At 49.1% G+C, this 18,361-nt stretch overlaps 1 protein-coding gene across 1 annotated transcript in view; it reads left to right on the top strand.

Moving 5' to 3' along the window:
- The first annotated feature begins 6,598 nt into the window (after nt 1-6,598).
- Nucleotides 6,599-18,361, top strand: part of GALNT14 (polypeptide N-acetylgalactosaminyltransferase 14) — a 96,065-nt gene continuing 84,302 nt past the window's right edge. The window contains exon 1 of the mRNA XM_051783590.1: nt 6,599-6,868. Within this exon, the coding sequence (XP_051639550.1) occupies nt 6,740-6,868 (129 nt within the window). The 5' untranslated portion in view covers nt 6,599-6,739. The remainder of the gene's footprint in view (nt 6,869-18,361) is intronic.

The following is an 18,361-nucleotide window of genomic DNA, read 5'->3' on the forward strand; positions in this document are numbered from 1 at the left end:
CTAGACACTTCACCTGAATAATGGGATTAAAAACCTAAGAAGTCAGGTGGAATGCGGCTCGCCGTCTTCAGTTTCTGTATCCCTCAGGAGAGAGGAGGGATAAACAGTCAAGAATTTTTTCTATGAAAAATTTTGTAGGAGGAAGATGATGCTAAAACTTTCCATCCAGCTGTGAAAACCCTCCTTCCCAAAAAGCGCCTGGTGCAATATTACATACTGCCAGCTGTGTTAATAAATGCCTCAATCCCAGTTGGCATTGGGCCACACTTACATATCACAGAAACAGAGATTTAATTCTGAAATCTGCTTAACACCAGCACAAAAAAGAACAGAGGCATTAAAGGTGCTTTAAAGACAAAGCTTTATTTTAGCAAATATGCTCTCTCACCCATCACCTGACTTGTTCTTTATTCGTTTGAGTGTCACCTGTCCAAACCACAATTATGGGCTTCAATGTGTCTAAGGAACATAGTTCTGCAGCTGGCTAACGGGCCTGATTTAGCATATTCAAAATAACAAAAAGGTTTGGTCTGAATTCTGGCAGGGTCCTCCGCTTTCAGAGATGGATGGGGGGAGGTGTGCACACGTGTGCATGCACAAAGGAGCACATCTCCTTCTGAGGCACCTGAGCAGCTTTTCTTCCCATGTAGAGTCACAGCAGCACTGGGGTCTCCATGGAACCTTTGTCCTGCCAGAGCTGTGCTGACAAGTGCAGGGTGCCCAGGGCCTTACAGGCTCAGGTGATGCTGGTAAAGATTCATTTGCCCTGTGCTATGTTTGCTTATTGATTGTGTGCTGCAACTTGGCCCATAAAGCCCTCTGCTGCCTTTGGTCTCAAAAGCCCCTTTGTGGCCATTTGCAGTGGCTGCCACGGGTAGCTGATGCAGTGACCTGGAGCTAGACAGCTTCTCCCAGCCAAAACACTGAAAAAAACAGGCTGTGGGATCAACAGCCATCACTTATCCACAGGCTTTTCCCAGAAAAAGAGAGCATCAGAGAGAGACAGAGAAAGAGACTAACAACCACCAGAGATATCTGGAGACAGACAGGATCCAGAAAACTCAACTCTATTATAGCAATAAGCTACACAGAATCAGGGCTGGTCAAAAACAACCAATGAACAGTACTGAAGGTGGTCACAGTGAAGAGCACTGTCCAAGGGATCTGTTCTTGTGCTCCCTAATATGTTCTCCAGCCACATGCTGGAACCAATGTGTCTCCCTTCAAATCTCCTGTTGCTTTGGTCCTTGTTACCACACCTGCTTGTATTAGCATCATTGGGCACCTGGAAATGCTGTGAGCTAGTGAATAGACTGCATTTAATGCCAAAAAACCTGTGTTCCAGCAAATGGAGGAGACAAGGGCTGGGGAGCACGTGAATTACACACAAGTGCAAGTGGGTGTCCACTTGACTGCAGTTGCTAAAGATGCAAGATACAATACCTTGTGGTAGGTAAGAATTCCCCCCAACCCTCCTCTAGTCTTACTATGGAGAAGTCTTTGCGTTTGTCCCAGTGGTGAGGGAGCTCAGTGCTGCCTCATCCATCAGTGCCACACAAGCTATCCTGGAGGCGGGAATCTGACTTGTAGGAACTGCAGGCGAATGTCTGGATGGTGCTGGTGCCCGTCTACTCGGGGAACAGCTTGTGTTCCTGCAGCTGACTTCAATTAACAAATGCTATTAAAGTAGCTCTTTATTTTATTTTTTTTTAATGCATAGCATTTCCTGACAGCTTAAACCTTTAATTAACTGGAGATGCCATCGTGGAAACTTTGCTAGAGAAGAATGCTTGTGGTTTAATTAAAAAGAAAAAAAAATCCTTTATAGGTACTGGAAGAGATCTGCTTACGTCTTTAATAGTGGCAAAAAGCCTGCAGGAACTCTTCCATTTCCCTTTCTGACTGCAGCAGTAGGTGAGGAGGTGCAGAGCAATATCATCACCCAAGAGGAGAATGTGAGTGCTTCACAGCTTCATGTTTGACCCTCCAGTTTAAACTGCAGATGTAGGACAAGCTACAGTTCTGTTACCTCAGCAAGGGAAAGGAGACAGCCAACTATAAAGTTTTTGCTTTTTTAAAAAGAACTCTAACTTACAATTCTCTTGGTATTAGGCCAGAGCTGTCTCTAACATTTCTAGTCTTCTCTAAGGGCACACAGGGAGAACATTGTTCACGTAAGCACTGGTCTGGTTTTTTTTGGCTCCCATTACAGCACAAAAGCAAAGACAGAGCTTACCTGGAACAGAAATGTAGAATACAGTTCACGGTATCTGCAACAACCTTCATGGAAGCCTCTTTTTGAGATGGCAGGGTACTGCCTGAGGTGGCAGAGAGCCCTCTCTGCTCTTCTCAACCCTGAGGGCTGTGTGTGATGGTAGCTGTGGCAGGGAACCACCAGTTCAGTACACACTTGCACCCTTGCAGCAACTTGCTGCGGGGCCAAGGCACGGCGATGTCAAGTGGTGTAGAGGTGGCAGACCCCCATGGCAAAGTAGCAATTTGTCCTTCCTCCTTGGCAAAGGACTTGCTGGCTTATCCCCTTCTTCTCCCCACATTGACTTGATTAGGAACAGATCAAGTGTCCCAGAGGCTTTTTAAACAGTTAGAGATCCGAAAAGGAAATTTTGTTCCAGTATTAAATATACACCTGGATAAGTCACTGACATGACTGTTCACATTTGAAGCACAGCTCCACCCCTAGAAGAGTATCAAATGGTTTCTGAGTCATCTCTGGGAGCAGGTTGGGGCTGTTGGGGTGGTGCCTGGGCCAGGGACATGTGCTGGCCTGCTCTCCTGGAGGCTCTGTACCCACACTGCCACCTCAGCTGCTGGGTGACAAGGGACAGCTGGGCTCCTTCTGGAACATGCCAAAGCTCAGAACTTGCCAAAATAGCTATTTGGGAGCAGCTTGATGGGCTCTCCCTCCTCTCCTGGCCCTGTCTGCAGCATGGTTAAATTCAGTGAGGGTAGCACACCCTCTTACAGAGGTGGGAGAGAAACTTCTGAATGAGCTTCTTTCCTTAAGCCTGGAGCACAAACCACATTGACCACTTAATGAAATCCATCACCCTGTATAACCACATATTACCACCCTGACCCTTTCAAAAGCCGATCTCTCTTTTTTGCAAACAAACATATTCTTTCTGATATATCTGCTACTGCAAGCAGCACCTCTTCTTGGGGAGGGTGCACTGCTGTGAACAGTAGTGAGAGCTGGGCTGCCCCAAATCACTGACTACACCAGATCCTCCCCTGGCAGTGGAGCTCCATGTCCTATAAGCCCCTTTTCAGCCAGAACTCAGCAAGCATGCTCCACCTTCACTTGAGACTCCTCAGCATCCCAACTCTGGGTAGATTTTGATCCTTTTCTCTGACCATTTCCTGAATGTATATGTTTAAGCCTGTTTCGACTTTCCCAGAAAAAACCACAGAAGTAGTTGTGATCCTCTTGAAAAAGAAGTATGTTTTTTCTCTATGGATGGCATATCAGATGTGAACCAAACTCAAACTCAGGAGTATTCCTAGTAAAAACTGCACTGAAGCACAGACAAGCTGGTCTGTAGACTTGGTGAGATTAGATTCCCTTAAAATGTTCTTTACAGGTGCCCTTGAAATAGCAAGGAGAGCTACTTTCCCCTACCACCCTTTCCTCAGAGGACCCCAAAGGGCTATCACCTGAAGCTGTGACTGTGAAGAGTCCCCTTTCCACTCAGAAATTATTTCCTATTTTTGCTTTCATGAAACAATCACTTTCATCAGCTTTTCAATGCTGATACCAACAAATGCTAACCGCCCATTTCTTAGACTGTTTTTTTTCTGCCTCTGTCTGTACTGCCCCTAAATTCTTCTCTGTTGAAAACAGGTAATATATTATGGACCTCACTTGTGGAACATCTGAGATTGGCAGATGAAAAATTAGAAAAATGGGAAAGATATGGGTCAATAATACAAGAGAAGATTTTTTTATTACCATGTTTTTAATGCAATTACAGTAGGATTTTTATATGAGTCTCTGAAAGTCTATGACTTCAAACAACTCTGAACCTACAGATTTGTATTCTTGCCTTATTCTTGGTTAAATAGCTGTTACCATCATCTGCTTGATATACTATCTGTCTCAGAACACAGGCACACAGTCAGGACGAATATACTTCCTTGGAGACAGTATGTATTACTAGAGCTCCTTGAATCTCTTGCCTCATCACGGGACACCTGCACGGAGCGGGGATTTGTTCAGTATCCCCCTCCTCGCTGGAGTGGCAGCAGTGCCGCCAGGGAAGCGCCAGGCCTTTTCCCGTTCTCTGCCGGGCACAGCAGGCTATCCATCATGGCACCAAACCCTGCCAGTGAAGCTTTCCCTCAGCAGAGGGAGTTGTTTCTCAAGGTAATAAGAAACCATTATCTGATTGCATTTTTGTCAGGTATGTCCTATTTATTGCCTTACCTGTAATCTAATTTGTAATGTATTTCCCTGATATTTTCTACACTTCCCCCCTATATTTTTTCATAACTTCCACTGAAAGTCTGACCTACAAAAAAGACAAGGTTTTTAATCCAGCTTTGAATGATAACACCCTCCAGGTGCCTTTATCTGGAAAAGCTCTCCTAGCACAGAGGGAGGTCTGCTAGGAAAAGCTCAGCACCCTCTGCAAATGTGTTGGGGGAACACTGGGTAACAGCAGCCAAGGTCACTTTGTCCCAGGCCAGGAAAACACCAGTGGCTATTTTCTACTTGTGGCAAGATGATCTTTTTGGTCAGAAAGACATTCCTGAGCCAAAGGAGATGCGTGAGAGGCAACAACCAGTCTGACCAATAGCTGAGGTGGGCACAAGGTAAGAAGACAACTACAAACTACGTGAAAAGCACCACTGATGTGCCTCAGCTGCTGAAAGCTGTTCAGGTGTTCCACTTTAGCTGTTAGGAGAAAGCATAAGGCAACAGTTTGGGGAACAGAGCAGCCCCTGTAGGTCCTAACTAGGTTGAGCAGAGATGTCTCATGGTGGCAGTGTGATGGTCCAGCTACCCTGAATGTGGGGCTGAGGAACATTAATCAGCACAACAAGTGAACCATGGGAACAGGTTGCACTTTCAGGCTGATGTGGGCTTCCCACGTGGCATCAGGCTGGTGGCTCAGCAGGGCATGAGGGTTTTCTGCTCTCTTGCCACCTGGTTAATTCTGCTCCTGCCTGGCTGCGCTACTGCCAGTGCTGTAAAACAAAGTTCAGCCTAAGCCTGTCTGCTAGACCTGGATTTCCTCATTCTGGTAAAGGTGTTTCAAAGTCACACAGCTTTAAAACAAAGAAAGAGAAATATCCCTTCTTGTGGATGCTAATGAAATTTTTATCTGGGTATCTTTCTGTGAATGTTGGGCCTGAGAGGCATGGATTATGTTAGGGGAGAAGGGCTTATGGAGCCCTGGAAATAAATCAGAGGAGGACAGAGGATGAAGATCACAAATGATAAATTAGCAAGTGACAGAAAACAACTGCAGGAAATAATAAAACCAGGAGGAGTGTGTGGAAAATGCATAGGAGAGGTTGTTTACAACATGTGCATCGGACTTTCCAGCATTTGACATCTTATCTCCATTTCATTCCATATGTTACTTTATGCATGGTTTCCTGTTTTTATGGGGTTTGTTCTATAGTTTTTGTACTAACATGAATGACTCACATCTGCTCCAATACTTAATTTATTCTCTAATGTCTTCTGCAAGGCTTTGCTCAGCTCGTGCAATACTTGTCAGTGGTAAGATCCGAAGAGCAGTGTCAGGCAGGTGAGCAGGGATAGCTGCATGAGGCAGCTCATTTCTGAAGTCCTACTCTGTTGTGGTGGTGGTGTTTTTTTCCCCTTAGCAAGGTCCGTAATTCCCACTTTGGCTGCCCTGTGTGGACAGGCCTGCTGTGCTGGGGCTGTGTATGGAGCCAGCAAGGAACATCCCATGGGACAGGGATGACAGCTGAGGGCCATTCCTGAAGGAGACCACGGCCTGGCGCCAAGCTGCTGCTGGCATACCAATAGCTGATGATTATGATTTTATTTTTTAAGTGTTCTTGACAGCTCCGGAGACTCACATCGTCTCTTCCAAATCCAGTAATTAAATTCCACCTACCTGAAATCCCCCTGCTGTTTCAATTGGTTAAATTAATCTTCCCATCATGTCTGAGCCTCCTCTGTGTGTTGTTGAACGGTGGCCTCCCCTCGCCCCGGAGCCGGGCGACGACCGGGACGGGGACCCCGACCGACCTGGGCCAACTTCGCAGCGGCGCGGCGTAGCCCAGCCCCGCGCATCCTTTCGCGTGGAAGTGGCCCGGACCCACTCACGGTGCGTGGGAGAGAGATGGGCGTCCCCGATTATACACACACGTGTGTGTCCCCCCCACACACACACATATCTTCCCCCCTGGCTCCGTGTCTCCGTCCCCGGGAGCTGCCTCCCGGACAGGGAGCGGACAGGGCAGCGACTCCCCCGGGGTACCAGCCCGCCGGTCTGCGCGCCGCACCTTTCCCCGGCGAGCGGCTCCAGCTCCAGCCCCCCTCCTCCCGGCGCCTCCTCCTCCTGTTCCTCCTCCCCTCCCCTGCAGAGCATGCACAGCCCGGGACTCGCATCGTCGGCTTCGAGGCGGGCGGGCGAGACCCTCCTCCCCGACTAGCCCCGCTCCCGCTGCCCCCGGAGGCGCCCGCGGCTCCCCCCTGCCTCCTCCCTGTCCCCCCGCCGGACTTTTCCCTCCTCCGAGGATGAGGCGGCCGACGCGGCGGCTGGCGCTGTCTCTGATGGGGGTGCTCTGGCTCGCCGCCCTCCTCCTCTTCTTCTTCGGGGCGCGGAGGAAGTTGGAGGCGACGGAGCCCGAGGGACACACGCCGGAGGTAAGAAAGGAAGGGGCGGCGGGGCCGGGGCTGCTCCGGCGGGACTTGGGCGCGACGCCGCCGCTGCCCGGGGAAGAAGTTCCCAGCGGTTTTCGGGACCCCATCGCGCTCCCCTTAAAGTTTGGTGCCGGCTCTGTGCCTGTGCGGCGGGGGGGGCGGTCTGGTCCTTTCCATACCCTCCCGGTCGTGGCCCATCCCCCCCGCCTGCCCACGGTCTCGGATAGCGGCAGCCCCAGCCGCCCTCCCGCCCCGCTCCACCGGGGGCTGTCGGGGCTCCCCCGGCCGCGGGTGCCGCCGGCGGTGCCGACCCTCCGCCCCGCCGCCAACTTCGAGCATCCCTCGCTCCGGACCCTGGGGAGCGGGGACACCGGCGCGCCCCAAGAAAACGAAACGCGTGGTTTGTTCACGGGTGGGGTGGGGAACCGGCGACTCCTCTACCCTGCGGGTCATGCCGTGTTTCCGAGCTCTGCCCCAAAGACGAAGGGCTCGATCCTGTCCCCGGGCTGAAACGAGAGGGGAGCAGACGGCGAGCACTCTGGTGGTCCGTGGTTGGGGTACACGGGCTGGCCGAGTCCGGTTAAACCGCTGCGGCTTTTCGTGGCTGGTTGTGATGGAAGACTAGACACGGGCAGGATGCTGCCCTGTGAGTCCCATCCTGGGTGGAAAGAGGGTGCGTTTGCAATCGCGCCTTTCTATGTCACGTTTGAGTCCCCGGAGTGCACCGGAGTGACAGCACGGGAGAGATGAGAAGAGCATCTCGCTCGACACAGCGAGTGCATCAGAGGAGTTTTGCTGCCCAAACGCTGTGAAAAGCAGGGGACCTGCGAGCAGCTTCGGCTGAACGAGGTCCCGTGTCCTCTGCAGGTCCTGTGTCCTCTCCCAACGGCTGAGAGCTGCTGGGACTTAGCCGAGGGTTAACTTTCCAAAGGACAAGGATTAAATGCTGCTCTTAGTTGTACTGTGTAAATCTTGAATTAGTTAATCTGGGTTAGAGCCCAGATCCTGAAAATACTCTGAGATTAGGGTTACTGTGGCAGAGTGAGAGCCCCCAGCCCCCTTTTTGCACCAGTGACACCCAACAGCGTTCGGCCCGTGACTTGTGACAGCTATAAGTGTTTGCCACATCTTTGTAGAGTCTCCTATATGTGTCTGTCACCTCTGCAACTGAATTAACGACCTGATTGGAAAAAAAAGTCAGAACTCATAAAGCTTACTTTGATTTTTCATCCTGAGGAATTATTGGTTTTCCATGTTTTTTAAATAAAAATGATTGAAGAGGGTTTTTTTCAGCCTTTCGGAAATCTTTCAATCCTAGCAGAGGGGAATGAATCTATGCAATTTCAGGCCACAAAAATAAATAATAATATATAAATTTATTTATTTATTTAAGCGGGGGAAAGGCAATAAGTCACTGAAAGCAGAGCTAGAGGACAAGTGCTTTCTTAACTGTAACTAGGCTTTGGCATCAGTAGGTTTCTATCAGAACTGCATTCTTAAAAATTGCAAAAGAAGACCTCCCCTGTATGATGGGGGGCTCCTGTATTCTCCTTGAAATGAACCTTGCTTCTTGGTTAGTACCAGCTGCAGCTGAATTGCTGCCATTTTGCAGCCCATTTGACTCTGCTCCCACTCAAAGCTCCCCCCACCTCAGGGTGCAGGTTGCTTATGCTCTTAGGGGCCGGTCTTGGCTCCTGCAGTAGGTGAGGTGAACTTCTCCCATCGGACAGGATCAGGCCCTGAGTTTCGAAGCTGCAACTGCCAAGTTGCCATAACTCCAGCAATTTGACTGCTTAAATTGCCTCTCCTTCATTTCTTCTGAATTTTCCATCAAAACACTCGCATCCCCTTGAGATCCACAGAGTGCAGATTCTTTTTTGGTTTTTAATACATTGCATTTTTTGGCTTTGGAAACTGCTTTTGAGCAGTATGACTTGTAAGTTGCTTATGAGCATGGGGATGTGGTGTCACTCCAGTTAACACCTCTGAAAGGCTGCAGAGCTGACTTGGGTAGGAGAGAGAGGGATGCTGCAGTCCAGAGAAGACCTGGTGGTGTGTCTCATTGCCCTGGCTGGCAGGACTGGCTGCCACAGATGAAAACTTGAGCAGTTAAAGAGTTGTCCTCCCAAATTCGTAGAGAAACAAGAGGAGGTGGAAGTTGCTAACAGCAGTGCAAACATTGCCACAGAGCAAATCCACATAAACTTCCCTGGCAGCCTTTTCCAACGTGTTCCCCCGCCCCGCCTGCTACTGCCTTCTCTCTCAGTTGAGCTGTATTTCTGTGAACATATGCACACTATATATCATGCCTCATGTAGATTTAACCTCTAGACCTTTCTTACTTAGGCTTCAACTGGTAATGCTGCCTCCTGCCCATGCCTGTCTCCTGGCAGGGCTCATGGCAGACATCCAGTGCTGGGAGGCCGGAGTGCCCAAGCTCCTGGCTGGCTGTGGCATGTTGGTGGCTTGCCAAGGGCCAACAGAAGAGCTGCTGCCCTTGGCTGTGCGGGTACCTATCCATCACTGTTATTTGTGGTTCTTTTCCCCCCCTTCCTTAATCCCAAATCCTGTGCAAGATCCAGGCCTCAGCTTCCCAAAGGAAGGCTTGTGATGCTTTTCTTATAGCTGGAGAATCCAGTGTTGGAGTAGGCAGAGTCTCCAAAGACCAGGACCTTGGTGTGAGGGTCTGATGCAGTTTTTGAGTCCTTACTGCACTGGAAACACTCTGCTGGCTTGTCATTTTGTGGTCGCAGTGGAGGCAGGCATTTGGGGCAGGTCTAACAGTGCTTTGGGAGCTTTCCCAAGCTGCTTGTGCCTGAAGAGGGAGGCACAGCCCTCTATTGTAATTAACTTGGCTTCTCCTCCCCAGTTGTGTTTTTTTGGTTTTTGTTTTGTTTTTTTTTTTTCTGTATTCCCTTGTAATCCATCCCTGTGGATGTCTTGCTGCTGCCTGGTGGCAGGCAGGCTTAGAGGGCTCCCCTTTTTGGCAGCCCTTGCTCCCCTTAATTCCTGTCACTTCTTTCCCTCCTCCTTCTTCCTGCTGCCTGCAGCTCCTGGTGGTATGTGCCAGAGTGGTGGGAGCAGGCTGAGGCTGGATTTTAGGGTGTGGGACTCCCTCATGTCTGTGGAGTGTAGTAACCCTGCAGGACTGGTAGGGTACGGAAGAGAATCACTTGCAGTGTTTGGGACTGTGAAATTGTTCCTGGGTCAACTTCCCCTCCAGTGCTGTTTTTACTGCTGTCATTTGAGGTTTGGGGATTGTTGGGGGTGTTTTTGCTTTTCCAAAGGGCAGATCAAGCCCTATTACTGCTGTAACTCTTGCCCTTTATAAAGTCCTGTGACTTGGCTGGGAAGAGGAGCCATAGGAGTGTGCCTGCCTCTGCCAAGGGACCATTACCCGCATGGCCCGGCCGAGTGCCTGGTTAGCAACCATGGACTCAGCCTGCTGGGAAGCAGAGTCTGATGGATGAGAGCGTAAGGACATGGGGCTGGTTGGGGTCATGGATCAGCTGAGACTTGTTGATGCCTTCTGCCTTCCCTGCCTTTTGGCGGAGGATTTCGAAATACTTTTCAAGCTTTAATTAGTTCCAGCCCGTCTCCTTGTCCCAGCAGTTTTCCGGCTGGATAAACCAGGACCCAGAGAGGCTAATTGAACTTTGTATCCTTGTGGGTCTTATTGACTCCAGAGGAATTGGAATCGTTCAACCCTCTTGGAAAACCAGGCAGCCAGTGACCCCCCTGAAGTCACACAGGGAGGAGGTGGTGTGGCTCGGCATGTGCTCTGGTAATCCGGGCTACTGCCTGGCATGTCCCCTGCCTCCCTCTGATAAGTCCCACTGCTCTGCTTTGGGAGGGGTGGGGGGTGAGGGAACATGCAGGCTAATAACTTAATTACATTAAGGAATAATGAAGGGAACTGATACGAGGGATTAATTACAAGCAAAATCCCAAATTAATCGTGAGGAGTACGTGTAGCTGGCTCTGCAGTGATGTTTTGCTAGTGTGCTGCTCCTGTGCCCTGTGCCAGGCTGTGGCTGTGTGGCCCCGGGGGATGCTAATAAGGGAGCAGGAGAGGAGTAGGTGGCTGACAACCCCTTGGTCATCTCATCTCCTCCACCTTGTGAATCTGTATCAGACCACAGTGGGATGTTGGCTGTATAGCAGAGCCCTGCAGCAGGGAGGGGTTGGCAGGGAACTGGGCTCCCTTGCTCCGGGCCACCAGTGTGTGCGGGGGGGCCCAGGAAGATAGTTTTTGTTGGGTTTGGGGTTTTTATTTTTCTTCATTCCCTCCTGCATGCTAGTTTGCTCCCTCTGATGGATGGCTAAAGCACAGCTGACAGCCTCTGGAGGGAAAGTGAGTCTGTCAGGGGCTTGATTGCAAGAGAAAAGCTACGGAGGAAAAGTTTCCTTTATTAAAAAAAGTGACCTGTTATGCTTGACTTGTAGTAGTGTTTGCAATGCAGCAACTCCTTTCTGATTGTGCTCAAGTGCAGCTGGGGGATGGCTCCTGGGAGATGATGAGAGGCTCAGCACCCTTGCTACCTACTCCAAGTGCTCTGGGGTGCTCAGCACCCTGCAGGGTCAGACCTCAATGCAAAGGAACCCTTGCCAGCTTTGTGCTTGTGTGTCTTGCACCAGCCTGCATTTCCTTCTGCATCGTCGCCATCTAGAAAGCCTCAGCACCTGGAATTCAGTTGACAGTCTCTAGATATTAAATTCCTGTCAGTTTTATAGCAGCAGAGCCACTTAACAGATTAAAATAACTGTGTATCCTGCAGAAATTCAGATCTTGACAATTAAGGGATTGAAGTGGCAAAGCTGTCGGGAACAAGAAAAAAAAAAGCGGTGTTAAGTACCTAGGAAGCTTGTGTTGACTGGGACTTGGGTCTTGTCTGGGTGCATGCATAGGTCCAGGATGTGAGAGAAGGGGAAACTTCTGTCATGCTTTGCTGCTGAAATCCCACCCTGAAATCTCTAAGAGCAAACTAAGGCTTTCTAGGATGTGCAAAGCTTTGGTGATGCAGGAGGTGGGGTGGAATCCAGTTCCTCTCTCCTGCTTGTGTATTTAGTGAGGATGAAACAGAAAACCATGCCCAAGCTGTCCTCATTTGTGGGGCCAGACAGGACAGGTCTGGTGCATCAATGAGTACCATTTCTCAAGCACTTTGTTTCCTTCTGGTGGGATTGGGAGAGAGGTTTTCCAGCATGGCAAACCTCCTTGTGCAAATACCCGTGCCCTTGTGGAGCGGGACTGGGGGAAGAAAGTCTTGCCAAATTCAGCACCCAGTCGCCTCGGTGACTAAACCGACTGCGGACAAATGGTGAGCAGCCTGCCTCGTGCATCTCCTTTAATTAACCTGCTCACTGCGCATCAAGGCACTCTCTGAGAACCTGTGAAACAATAACCAGTCAATGAAAAACCTCTTAATTTTTCACTGGTAATTGCAATGAATGAATTTTGCCTCCGTTACATTCTGGCAGAGCTCCGTGTTGTAGCTGTGACTGATGGGGGCATAAATATTGATTGAACAAGACTTGTTTGCTTTGCAAAACAGTGAGCATCGGGATATACAGGTGCCTGTCCTAGCTTGGTGCTTTTTAAAAAAGTATCAGAGAAGGAGGGATATGAGGCAAGAATTCTGCTTCTTTGCTGGTAAGAATATAAATAAATTTCTGTGCAGGTGGTATGTGTTTTGTTGTCAAGAGGTGTTGAGCACCAGAAGAAGAAAAATACTTCTTATTGTGCTCTAGAAGGATAAAATGAGTTGAAAAAGTCCTGATGCTTCACTCTGAAGGAGTGTTGGAGGTGGTGATTCTCCCAGGCTGAGCTGGGTTCAGGAGTGTCATAGTCTCTCTTGTAATCTGTTTTTCCTATCAAGGTCCCTGTGGAGCACCCTGCATGTGGAATCACTCTGGGCTGCAGCATCCCTCAGCAGCTGGTATGACATTGTGTGATGTCTTCCTCTTGTAGGTAACAGGGAAGGGCTCAAGCCCTTGCCCTTGGGTTTTTAGGAGGACGCAGCTCTGGCTCATGGCCCAGAGCCCTTGGTGAGCTTTAGGGGTGAGCTTGACAAAAGCAACTCCTGCTTTTTGAACAGGGAGGTCTCCAGCTCTGTGTCTGGATGCCGAGGTTTCGCAGACACAGCACGATGTTGTGAAGCATCTCCACGCTTGAGAAATGTGTTGACTATCAGGGAAGATGTTTTTTCCTATTTATCCTTGCACCACCTCAGATACGCACAGAGGTGGATTATTTACTCAAAAAACCTGACTGTTTTCTCCTCGCTCTTCCTTTCCTTGATAAGAAAACATCATCCTGATTTATTTTGATGGGCTCATGGCCCAGGGCCTGCCTTGTCTGGGTTTGCTTCTTGCTCTGCTGAGACATCCCTTGTCCCTGGCTCTGCCATGTGACCTCTGCCTCCCCACGGGCAGGGCACTCGGCACATGGGATGGCTGCAGGGTGAGAGCTATAAATGGGAATGCTGTGCCTGGGGAAGGCAGGTCCAAGGAACATTTGTGGTGCTGTGACTAGAATTTTTCTGTCCCTCCTGAAGCTGAAAGGTTGGTTGTAGGCGTAGAGACCGGGTCAGAGCATGCAGGGCACGCTCTGCCTAGCTGCGGTGGTTCTGCAGGTGTGAGCTGGGCGAGCTCCGGCACTGGAAGGGCAGTGCTGGGAGAGGCAGCCTTGCAAATGACACTGCTTTATAATTCTGTATAAGTGCAGGTGCAGCATTATTGTCCCAGGCTGACAAATCCCTGGGAAGCTGAATATGGGGGTGTTGTCTTTCTTGGGTCCATGGATGTGTTGTGCTCTGCGCTCACAGCTCACGGGAAGCTGGTTTGGCGCTTTGGGCATTTTTGTCTCTGGTCTAGTCTCCTTGCCAGTGGGAACAGCGAGCTTGGGAGAGGTTGTGGAAACGCAAAAGCAATATACTTCGTCTGGGAAAGTCTCATCTATGAGGGCAGCCCAGCATTGGGTGCAATAAAACCAAGTACGGGAAATGTATCTGTGGAGAAAGCAGAAGTAGGATCTGTTTAAGGAAGATGTTTGCATGGAGGAGTAATTACGTGTAGCCTAACGACAAAGGGTGCAGCGGATTGACTATTAATTGGAGTAGCACGAGCGGGAGATTGCTGGCATTAGCTGTGTGTTTCTTGCTGGTTTCCCCCTGCTTAAAGAAGGAAGGGGTGAGGAGCAGATGATGAGGGGGAGTTTGCTCTCTATCCACTTTCCCGTGCAATGAAAAAGCCATTTCTCCCCCTTTCTCTCACAGTGAAATGTTCAGATTTTGCCAGCGACACTTAGTGCAGTTGCTTACTAAGCTGCAATTAAATTGATTTCCCATCCTCTTTCGCCTTTTTGGTTCCAAAATCTCAGCAGGGGTCAGCTTTATGGGAGGAGTGAGACAAGGAAGAGATCTTGAGCCCTGTCTTCTGCTCCTCTAAATCAGTATTGCTCCACTCTTCATTTCCAAAGGAGCCAGGAAAGGGGGGCTGCCTAGATAAAGGTTTTTCCCGTGTAGCTGCTGCTGTGGTGGGCAGCCCTAGGTCAGGCTGGATTAGTCTATAGGGTACCTGGGAAACCTCCCACTGTGGGATGGGCACTGGGTGTCCTGGGGGGAGGGCTGAGGCTCTGGGTGCCAGTGGCAGAGGGGTGCTGGGAGGAGGAGGAAGAGGAGGAGGATTTTTCATTGTTAACACGTGCCTTCAGAAAATGATCAGTGGTGACAGGTTCAGCAGGAGTTCACCCCTTTGTTTATGGAGGCAGCATTAGTAATACTAATAGTTTGCCTACAGTCCCGCTGTTTGAAAGCCCTGTATGATCTGTAGTTAACCCTTACTGCATCCCTGAGGGAGTGAGAGGTGTGGTGGTCGTTTTTTTGGGAAGGGACAATGTGCCAGTGCCACTCCTCCATGGGGGGAGGAGATTACATGCTGGAAGGGGGACTGTCCCCAGCTAGCAGGTGTGCAGATACATTGGTGGTGGCACAGGGTGGGGCTTGTGTCCCCCGCCAAACCCTGCCTTACCACACATAGGCAGAAATTACTGATGATTTACTGCAAAACATCTCAAGCTCCAGCTTTGTTATATTATTTGGAGTAGCAAGTGAGCTAATGATTGCATCTCGTCTCAGAAAGTACTGCGGGAAGTGCAGTGCCAAAAGAGAATTGATTCAGAAGGAAAACAGGTTCATTTTTCAGATGAGGCTGAAAGACAAGGGAAAGAGAGATTCTTCTTCTCTTTTTTTTTTTTTTTAACTTTTTTAAATTTTATTTTTCTCCTCCATCTCAAGTATGACTCGTAGCTTTCCCTCTTCCGTTTTGTAGTGGAAACGCCAGTAATAAACCTGATTGGAAAGTGATGCGAGGAGAGCAGGGTTCATGCAGTGCAAAAACAAACGAGCTATGAAATCACCTTCTATTCTCCAAACATTATTCACAGAGCCAAGAAAATTGAGACGGATGATTCTTTTTCTTTTGAAGCCACTGAAGGAATAAGTCCAAAGGATGTAATTTGGCCCAAGCCTGGAAAGCAAGGCTGCTTTGTCCTGGCTTTCCAAATAGCTTTGCCTGCATTTAGACACACACCATTTCCTCCTCAAGGACCACTGTCGGCATCCGCCGGTTACAAACACACCTCATAACACATTATGGAGACACACGGCGCACAAATAAGACATGAATATGTTCAGCGGCGCGGGCCTGGGTTGCAGCCCCCCCCGGGCTGGGGGAGTTCGTGCACATCTCCTCTTTCTTCTGCATTGAATTTTTAGTTGCTTGTTGTTAGGTGAGATGGAGAAAAGACGGGAGGGAGGGGTCACAGGTGTGAGCAGACTAATTTTCAATGGTTGACTCAGTTCTTCTTATTAAACACTGATTTATTTTTTTTAATATTTTTAATACTTTTTAATTTAATTTTTAAAATATTTTTATTTAAAACTGGTTTTTTCATCTGGGTCAAGGTAATCTGCTTTACCCAGTGGGTAGATTCAGGGTCCTTCAGGATGGAATAATATCCTTTGGGATATCCTTTGCACTTTGATGTCACCCAGATGAAATGCAAAACTCAGGGTCTTGTTGGGGAAGGCAGGTGGTTTTCCAGCAGGGCAGACAGCAGGAAGACACAGGGAGGCTGCTGGAGCTGGTGTGGGAGCCAAGCTGGGAGGGAGGCTGTTATGTAGCATGGTCCTGCCTTTGACAAGAGTGGAGCTGGATGGAGAAGGAGCGGGGAAGAGTCATGGTGTTTATAATGCCCGTTGCATTTTCCTGGTGCCATAATGCAGTGTAATCTGGAGAGAGACAGACTCAAACATGCGTTAACCAGCCATCTGCTGCTGTGACTGGGATCCAAATGGATGAATATCCATATAACGCTCAGCATTAAACCTCGTACGGCGTGCAGGCTGCATATGGTTTGCTCCTGGTGGTACTGTGGAATGATTTGTGAAGAGCTTTCCTGTTCTGCCTTCCCATCCTGAAGGAAGATCTCTGCTTTGAGTACCTTCAGAGAAAAAAGAGCAACCATCGTGCAGCCCTTGGGGATGGGCGCTCAGCACAGCGGTGCACCAGCAGCTCTGTCTGCTGGGTGGGGCATGAGAGGAGCTGATTTTGGGGTGGAGGAGACAAACAGTATTTGCTGGGCCAGCCAGCACCAGGTCTCCCTGCCCCACTGCCATGACATGGAGTGAGGGAGAGTTGGATAGATGGATGGAGGGATGGTGTTGGATGAAGGGTTAGACTGGGTGATCTCAGAGATCTTTTCCAGCCTGGTTGATTCTATGATTCTATGGACAGCTTGCTGCAGCAGAGGGATGGCACACATCTGGGGAAGCTGTTAGTGGTGGTTCACTGCTGTGAAGTTGCAGTTTTAGGGAAGCAAAAATATCAGTAATATCAATTTGCCTTTGTTTTTTTTCTTAAGTTTTGACATTTTTTTACCATATAATTAACTTCCCACAAAAAATAATGCTCTGGAAAACCAGGACTGAGATTTTAAAGTGGAGCATGCTGTTCTATACCCATCACCATTTTAATTTAGCCATTGGAAATGGCTGAAGATGGAATCCTCCCTGTTGTGATGATGTACGAGAGCACCCACCCAGCACGCTGGACAGCTTCTGCTCTCTTTTCAGTGACTGTTTCCTTTCTGCTCCCTGCAGACCCTGGAGCCCATAGATGAAGCAGACTTTTCTGTTCTCATGCAGCCAAGGGCTTCACAAGCAGTAGTAATTGTATTTACAGAGCTCTGAATAACTAATGAAATATGTCCCCTTTGCAGAGGTTATGTGTGAAGGGTTTGGTCAGGTGAGAAGATCAAGCCTGCAAAGAGCCTGAAATCTGCTGAGACTTCAGCTGCTGCGGTCTTAGGAAGTGTCAGGCATTTGTGCAAAATTAGGCTTTGCAAAGGCTTCTCACTTTGCCTGGTTTGGTGGCATTCTCAGGGGGAAAGTGAACTATCTGAGCCCATTAGAGAGATGGTCATCTGCCCAACCTGAAATCCCAGCCCCACATCTTGGAGAAGGAATAGCACCTCAAAACAGAGGTCACCAGGTGAAGTAATCTGAAATTTGAAGTTAGACTTGCAAGTGGCAAAAAAGGGAATCAGATGATGAGAAAAGTGTTAGGATGCCTTGTGATGTGGCCTTTATTACTGTGCATAGGTATGGATGTGTCTTCTCAGCAGAGACCTCCTGGATATACCTGCACACTGAGGAAGCACAACGTTTCCAAAATGAAACATAAAATACAAACACAATCTACCTTGCCAGGTGAGCTCCAGCAGGCATTTGAATGCCGGGGAAGGTCATTCAGATGTTGTTCTTCACCTGAGGCATGGCAGGACTCAAGAAGGGGAGGACACCTTCCCTTCTGAAGGCAACGTCAGCAAAGGAAAGTCAGTTCCAATTTGAAGTTTGCAGACAGAAGCTCCGCTTGTGTGTGGGGAGCAGGAGGAAAACGCGTTGGCACTTGAGGGTACCAGCAGCTGGGAGGTGAAGGGCGGTCAACCTTCCCCGGCAGGCCCAGGCGGTGTTCTGTAAAACAGGCTTTCTTTGCTCTTGGTGTGTTATTGCATCCTTGGGAGATCGGCTCCCACTGCCAAATCCTGACCCTGTAAATGAAACGCTGCCCAGCAGTGAAGAACATCTCTGCTGTGTAGCCAAACCCTTGCACATTTTCTGTTTAACCAGAGTGTGGATAAACGCCTGTGCTGAGATAGCAGTCGCAGCGCTGGGGCAGACCTGGTAGAAAGGCCCTCGCTGTAGGTGCAGCAGCAGAGGCAGGTCCAGCATGGGAATTTTAACTAATTAAATAAAGTGTGATTTGCACCTATTAATCTCAGTGATTCCTGCATGTGGGCACCTGTATTTAGGATAAAAGCTTATTCTGCTTCAATTAATTTTATATCAATATAAGCTGACTAATTAAAGGTGTGAATGAAAGGCCAGGTAGCTAATTCCCTTCCCTCTGGTGCACAGGCTGCACCAAGAAAAC

The sequence above is a fragment of the Manacus candei genome, unplaced genomic scaffold (genome assembly GCF_025592945.1).
Source record: "Manacus candei isolate 608988 ecotype Guabito, Panama unplaced genomic scaffold, ASM2559294v1 h1tg000017l, whole genome shotgun sequence".
NCBI lineage: Eukaryota > Metazoa > Chordata > Aves > Passeriformes > Pipridae > Manacus > Manacus candei.